This window comes from Seriola dumerili, unplaced genomic scaffold (assembly GCF_002260705.1).
Source record: "Seriola dumerili isolate Sdu_G_001 unplaced genomic scaffold, Sdu_1.0 BDQW01002424.1, whole genome shotgun sequence".
NCBI lineage: Eukaryota > Metazoa > Chordata > Actinopteri > Carangiformes > Carangidae > Seriola > Seriola dumerili.
In genome coordinates this window covers 138420-146775 of record NW_019176679.1, presented here as the reverse complement: position 1 = coordinate 146775, position 8356 = coordinate 138420, and the positions used below count along the sequence as shown (strand labels likewise).

The following is an 8356-nucleotide window of genomic DNA, read 5'->3' as shown; positions in this document are numbered from 1 at the left end:
GTGAGAGTCAGAACTTGATTGTTAGGAATCTTTATATGCATAAAATTTCTTAGCGTGTGTTCAAAACACAGCGGCCGCCTGTTTAGTTACGAGGTTGTTTGTTGCTACACAACATATCGCTTTCATCCAATCCTGATGTGGTTTTTGTGACTGCACAACAGAGGTGCAGTTAGACAGGAAATCACTGACATTCATGCACCTGGTCCACCACCTGTCACTGCTGGCAACCGAACGTGTGCCTCACTCAAACATCTGCTGACACTGCTTCACATTCAGACCAGGGGACGTAAAAACTGAAGAGAAATTTGTACTGGAGCTGAACATTGTGTCTGTGGTTCAGCCAGTTTGCTGTTTCATTGTACTAACACCCTCACAAAGCCCCGTGAATTAGCCTAAAGGAAAACAGAGCACTATTTCAAGTTCAATAAAAGTAATTTTATCAATACACCTGCATATGAATATACAACACATGAGTACACAACAAAAAAACACACCTGTTCATCAGTTTACACAGGTACACTTCTATTTACAATACAACCCTTCACAAAGCACTGTAGAACATTAAAACTCTTTTATACTGTAATAAATAAATAAAAGCACAAACATATATACACGGCACTAAAATCACGTCAAAATACTGTCACTGCCTTATCGCCCCATTAGGAGACTACAACAGTAATTAAACCAATTAATCTTTTATAGTGTCTGTAAAACATTGAGACACCTAAAGCATTGGCACAGGGACGTCTTTACACAAAAATGCCCATGAGAGATAATAAGTAAATATACTAAATGAATAATCAAGTTAGTGTTAAGCATAACAGCATTGGGGGTATGGCTGCTTCAAACTGTTCTGGGCGCTTGCAAATATAACTTCAGGATAATGTCCTCCACCCTTTACAACATGTAAAGATGTAGCAAATATGGGATTTTCATAAAGTGGTAACAGAAAAATGAGAGAGAATAAAAAAACAACAGGCTAAGATCCTACAGCCATGCTAGCAGCTCTGTGAAGCTGCACTAAGGCACAATTGCACTTTGAGCTAAATGCTAATGTCAGCATGCTGACATGCTCCCAATGACAATGCTACCATGCTCACATACTAAGTACTGAGTTCATTATCTTAGTTTAGCGTGTTAGCATGCTAACATTTGATAACTAGCACTGAACACAAAGTACAGCTGACAATAATGGGAATATTGTTGGTTTGCAGGTGTTTGCCAAATTAAAAGTTTGGCATGGTGCCAGATGAAAAGTTAAGGGATCACAAGTTGTTATAATTCATCCTGAGGTGCAGATGAGCGTCTAAAACGAATTTCATGACAAGCCATCCTGTAGCCGAGACATTTCATTTGAAAACCACAAATGTCAAATTCGTGGTGGAGCTAGAGAAAAAGTCATGGAATCACTAAAGTAACAAGGATTTATCCTCTGGGAACCATGAATGTCTTTACAAACTTTAATGGCAGTCCGTCCAGTAGTTATCCAGAAATATTTCGACCGACTGACAGACATTTTTATCTCTAGAGTCATGCTGCTAGCATGGCTATAAATGAATAAATGAAAGAAAACAAACATGTCATCAGAGATTTGTGTTACTGTGAATTGTTGCAGTTGCATTAGTGCTTAAATTAGCTCGGCCCAATGTGTTTTTCTTATGTTCATCTTCCTGCACCACAGCTTCCTTTGACGTTTTGCAGGAACAGATGCGCTCAGAAGATGCTTTCTCAGGCTTTCGTGATGGAATTGCTACGCTCTGATAAAACTGACATATTAGCACAGCTGCAACATCTTTTTTAAACTCACATCGGTGCTTATTTCTCCTAACAAGAAAAACGTGCCCAAGACAAAAAAGAAATAAATGATTGCTACAGGCAGCGGGTCGGAAAAACGTGGGAGTGACGCTGTCGCACCTCATCTTTCAATCCTAATGTTTTGTGCTTCACGCTGTGCTCAGCTCGTACATAAACACAGCCTGTCTGATGAATGAAAAAGGGGCAGTTTACTCCATAGCAAGACAATCACCCACTGGAGAGATGCAGCATGATGTTTCACTGATATTGGATATACACTTTGTCTCTCTCTGTGGTAAATTTAATAAATATAGAGCTCGAGAGATGAGATATGTGGGACCTGAGGAAGGAAGGCGATGTTGGAGGGACAGTAGGAAGAAGAGAGGGGAAGAGGGGGAAAGGTGTGGCTGCAGGGGCCCAGGCAGACAATAAAGACCACACACACACACACACACACACACACAAAAAAGGAAACAGAAAATAAAGAGACACTGAACACCCAGTGGTGCCTCAAGCTAAGGTGCATGACACATGTGAGATTGAGTCTGAAACAACCTCAGTTTCTTTAACTCAGTTTCTCTCTCCGTGTTTCCAGTAACTCACCACTGCACAAAAAAAGACACAAAAAAAAGAACACGAAACAATCTTTCAAATATACAAAAAAAAAAAAAAAATCTTTACAGGGAAATGCTTTCTGAAGCCGCCCCGATCCAGTCCTGGTTCTGATGATCCTCCAAATGCTGGGTTGGCCTTTTAGAGTCTGATATTTATCAATATTCAGAGGTACACAATGGTTTCCTCCCTGCCCTCCTCGCCACTGCTGTCAGTATCCAAGGAAACCAGTGCACTGAGGTCCAGCTGAGGGTCATTCGGACGCGGGAGCTCCGGATACGGATCAGCGCTGCTTGCTGTTGATGACCATGTCTCCCCGATGTAGCTGTGACTGTTATGATCTGAGTGGGCACACACACAAAAACACATTATTATACTCTATGTCACAGAAATGCAGCAACTGACACTGATAATACACTGACCAAATTAAAACTAAAGAGACTTCATCATTTAGTAACCACTGACAAATAATCACCAGGATGGGACATGTAGCCAGTGTTTAATGAGCTCAGTCTAATTGTTTAGCTCACTCATCTAATCACTAACGGCATATAGATCAGCCACAGCTGCTGCAGCTCAGCCTGCTGCTAGCTCCTGCACTGGAGCATGAGAGTGAAAGTGAAAACAATACGATTTTCAAGGTATCCATCATTCTTAGAGGTGTCACTTTTATCATTATGTTTGTCAACCCAATCAATCGTCACGGTCGGGATTCGATGACACCTGCCTCTGCACACTTCTCAGCTGACACGAAGAGATGAGACCGGAAATGAGGAGGGATGAAAAACCCAAGATGTGTGAAGTGTGTTGTTATAGCTCCAGCTTCAGGAGTTCCCTTTAAGGATCAATAACATTATTATTGAATTAATTGAGATCTGAAAGACAATGTGTTTTCATGGGTGGTATCTAGTTCATAATGTGTCTGTTTGTGAGGTTGCATTCTCGCATTTGTGTGCATGGCGGGTGCCGTCTAGCATTAGGGCAGGTGCGCTGTCATGGTAACAGATGGCGTGAACTATAAATTGCCTCATTGTGTCCCTGTAGGAAAGTGTCTCTGTTTGATTAATTATATAAGAGTCTGTTAGAGTAGCTCTGTTAGCCACCATATAGGCCTGGCCTCTGATAGATGAGACATCAGTGTGCAGCCAGATGATAAAAAGATTTTAGCATTATTAATATGTTCCAGACACAGACAGCGAGTGGATGCTATTTAAAGAAAGCAGTACAGAATATGAGTTTGTTAGGGGCTGCATAACATCTACTTAACCCTAAACATTGATGACTATATGAAGCCACCCCCCCTCCAATCCTGGATATATAATAATGGTGAACGGGCGCTCCAGTGGTTCACCTGATAGACCGTGTACCATTTAGGCTTAGTTTTCATCTCTGATTCTGACTATAATAATAATAATAATAATAATAATAATAGTAATAAAGGCAAAAAGGCCTAAAAATAATGGTCTGTTCCATTTCAACTGGAAGTTTCAACAGGAACGTCGCCTGAAGTTGGATTTCCGACTCAGAGTTAGACGAACCTCACCAACCCCCGACCTCAAAAATCCAAGATGGCTGTTCTGTGCAGCAACAGAAGTGAAAGCTGTATTAATATTCTGTTTATTAGCACTTCTGTCTTATATTTCTATCTTGTTCTGTCCTAACTTCTATTTGTGGACATGTTGTGCAAAATACTGCGTAATGCTTTGTTATCAACTGGTATTCTTAATACCAGTTGATACCACTTAATAACAACAACATCAACAAGCAACAACAACAACAGTGCACTTCCGACTTGTACTGGAATGCAGTCGACGCTGGAGTGTTGTCATTCCCAGCCCCCGAGGTAAAGAGATATCTTTTTTAACGCATTTCTTTTCCTTGTCAAAACCTGGCGCCTCCATTACCCACAATGCAACCCAACCACTGAAAGTTAGGTTGGGTATTTGGGTGTGTTAGGCTAATGTAGCCTTGAGCTGCTAGCCTGTAGCAGAGATGAGGAGTAGCCTACAGAGATCTGCCAAGCTCAATTCTTTCCAACCCCACACACCCACGTTTTTTTTTATTTTGAACTTGTAGTCTTCAGACCGAACCGACTTCAATGACATGACCTGAGGCAATTTATCAGACTTTGCACAGCTCCCTCTGGAGCCACAAAACACTTCATACAACTTGTATTCCTCAAAACCTGTAAACACTTTGACTATGACGTCTGTGCTCCCCTTTAAAAGTTTCAGGCACTGTACCTGGGAACATACACTGACAACAAACTGAACTCCACCAACAATTTTGATGTCATGTGTGATAATCCCAATAATATCTGAGTCTGGTTTGGCAACCTGACTGTGGTTAACAATAACAAGTTGGTTAGGGTTGTCAGAACAACCTGTTCAATTGTAGATCGTCCACAAAAATCCTTGGATGAACACACAGCACTAAAACGTCCCAATAAAGGGAGATTTCATCAAAGTTTGCACATATATTGATGTATTTCTGATCATATGTGTATACTTTTATTTTGTTTATTGTCTTGATTGGTCAGACAAAGACAAATTTCCTGTCCTAGTGGGACAAAAACGTCCTTTCATTCTGTTCTAGTAGCGATCCCAGTTGAGCAAACATAATCATTAGTATGATTTAGCCATTAATGTGCAGCCAGATGTCTTTGTTACATAGTAACAAAGCAGGTTTGTGCATCACGCAGCACATTATACAAAGTGTGAATTCATCTACAGATTGTAAGGAGCACCAGTTTCATCTCTCTTTTCTTCCTCAGCGCACTCACGATGCTGTCATCCTTTGTGTGAGACGGGTGAGCAACAAAAACCCGATACGACTCATCAGATGAGTCGTCATTTCAGTAAATTCCATCCAACTGGTTCCCCGAGATTACGCCGAGCAGGAACAATTTATGGAAATCCACTGAATGAAAAAAAAAAAGGGTGTGCATGTGTCTGTCTGTGTGCGTGTCTGTGTGTGTGCATGAGAAAAAAAATATTCACATGCTCAGGTGAGGAGGAGAAGTGAGATCATATTTTGATCCATGTGACTGGCGGCACCATGGGTCATTTGCATTTGAAAGAGATTCCTTTTCTTTTTAACAGGAATAAAGAGACACCAGGTTCCTCTACATACCAGACAGCGCGTCATCCACTGTGTGGCCGCAAAGGAGCTTTTAAAGCCTCGATTGCACATAAAAATACCAAAACGACTCCTTATAGAGGTTTAAATCTAACAGGAAATCATGTGAAGATTGGGGATTTTATTCACTGTGTAAGATTATTTCATTGCAGGCTCTCATGGGATCCACTGAGAAATGGATTGTGGGTAGATGTCAGCTGGAGCGCACCCTGCGCTGTAGACTGCAACCGAGTATACAACCTGGGCTTGTTAACAAGTGACTCAGGTTTCAGTGGGGCTTTGTTTGTGCTCAATAATGAGGAAAGGTTAATAAGCTGATCAATGAGGAGGAGACTGTGGGAGCTGCTATAGCTGGTTAACAATACCAGAAAGTCCACATCATCAGTTAACACTGACCCCATTTATTTTACAAGGGCCGAGAGACAAGTCACACTTGTCCCCCCCCGCCTGTCGTGAATATAAGAATGAGCGTGTGCATGAATGCATTAGGAATGGGGACGGGCAAAAAACAGGAAGAGTGAGGCTGACGGCCTTCCGAGGACTCCAGCTCGTACGTCATTCCACCATAGCGATTACGGTGAACAGACAGCCAACTCCAGCTCTTCTATGAATCATCTCTACATCTAGCCTAGCCTGATCCAATCTACAGTCATCGGCGGAATTCACAAAACACTCACCTGAAAGCAGAAACACTGTGACAACACAGAGTATCTCATATACTCCCTCCGACTCCTGCTGTCACCACACGTGGCCGACCGATCTGCGTCCCACTTCTCATCACCCCTGTTCCATCCTAACCCATCCCCCCCAATAGCCCTCAACCCTCAACCCTTCGCCCTGCGGAATCGCCGGTTCTACTGTTAGAGCACTACCGCCCCCCACGCAAATTAAGATATCCCAAATGAGCACTTTAATCTATTAAGCATATAGCTCAGGACCGAGACTTCGGCAGCGTCTAGTCCGCCACCCTCAACACCCGACCCAAACGCCTACACCGGTCCTCCTCCGCCGTCCGCTACCAATAACTCACGCCTTATCGTCTATACCGAATCTCCCCGGCAATTGATCAAGTCATAGCACTGTAGTACCTCCTAATGAATTGTTTTGTAAAGATTTTTTCAGATCACGATGTCCCAATCATCAGCCATCGCCTGTGAACTGTGATTCACATGCTGTCTGTCTTGCCCACTCAGTCGATAGATAGAGAAACCATTGATTTTCTTTTCCTTTGGCAGGCGAGGGGGCCCGCTGGGTGTGCAGGTGGAGGAGGTGGGGGGGAGCCTGCGGGGGGGTGGGGTGGGGGGTTTCTTTGTTGGGAGACACTGATTAACTGAGAGGAAGGACAGACAAGGCCTCACCAGGGATACAGCCTTGACAGCAGTGTATGTATGTATGCATGTGTGTGTGTGTGTGTGTGTGTGTGTGTGTGTGTGTGTGTGTGTGTGTATCACACAAACAGGAGGCAGAGGGTTTGTTTACATTCTCACAGGTAGCAGATTTCCCTCTCGCGATGAACTTCAGATTTTTCGTACAGCACTAAAAACGTCCCAATAAAGGGAGATTTCATCAAAGTTGCACAATATATTGGATGTATTTCTGATCATATGTGTATAACTTTTAATTTTGTTTTATATGTCTTGATTGGTCAGACAAAGACAAATTTCCTGTTCCTAGTGGGACAAAAACGTCCTTTCATTCTTGTTCTATGGTAGCGATCCCAGTTGAAGCGAAACATAATCATTCTAAGTATGAATTTAGCCATTATGTGGCAGCCAGATGTCTTTGTTACATAGTAACAAAAGCAGGTTTGATGCATCAACGCAGCACATTATACAGAAGTGTGAGATACATCTATCAGATATGCTATGTTGGAGCACCGAGTCTTCATCTCTCTTTTTCTACCTCAGCGCACTACACGATGCTGTCATCCTTTGTGTGGAGACGGGGTGAGAGCAAACCAAAAACCCGATACACTGCAGATCAGATGAGTCGTCATTTCAGTAAAATTCCATCCAACTGGTTCCCGAGATTAGCCGAGCAGGAAAATTCTTATGGAAATCCACGTGTGGAAAAAAAAAAAAAAAGGTGTTGTTTTGTGTCTGCCTTCTGTGTGTCACGTGTCTTGTAATTGTTGCATGAAGAAAAAAAAATATTCACGATCCTGAGTCAGCTCTGATGTAGAGGAGGAGAAGTGAGATAATATTTGATCCTTATTAGTGTACTGGCGGCACCATGGGTCATTTGCATTTGAAAGAGATTCCTTTTCTTTTTAAACAGGAATAGAAGAGACATACCAGGTTCATTAGCATACCAGACAGCGCGTCATCCACTGTGTGGCCGCAAGGAGGCTTTTAAAGCCTCGATTGCACATAAAAATACCAAAACGACTCCTTATAAGAGGTTTAAATCTAACAGGAAATCATGTGAAGATTGGGGATTATTACACTGTGTAAGATTATTTCATTGACGGCTCTCATGGGATCCACTGAGAAATGGATTGGTGGTAGATGTTCAGCTGGAGCGCACCCTGCGCTGTAGACTGCAACCGAGTATACAACTGGGCTTGTTAACAAGTGACTCAGGTTTCAGTGGGGCTTGTTTGTGCTCTCAATAATGAGGAAAGGTTAATAAGCCTGATCAATGAGGAGGAGACTGTGGGAGCTGCTATAGCTGGTTAACAATACCAGAAAGTCCACAATCATCAGTTAACACTGACCCCTTTTATTTTACCAAGGGCCGAGAGACAAGTCACACTTGTCCCCCCCCGCCTGTCGTGAATATAAGAATGAGCGTGTGCATGAATGCATTTAGT

General features: G+C 42.6%; 1 protein-coding gene across 1 annotated transcript in view; it reads right to left on the bottom strand.

Moving 5' to 3' along the window:
• Positions 1-454: 454 nt before the first annotated feature.
• arhgef28 (Rho guanine nucleotide exchange factor 28) overlaps positions 455-8356 on the bottom strand; it is a 27391-nt gene continuing 19489 nt past the window's right edge. Inside the window, exon 26 of the mRNA XM_022769224.1 lies at positions 455-2747. Within this exon, the coding sequence (XP_022624945.1) occupies positions 2572-2747 (176 nt within the window). The 3' untranslated portion in view covers positions 455-2571. The remainder of the gene's footprint in view (positions 2748-8356) is intronic.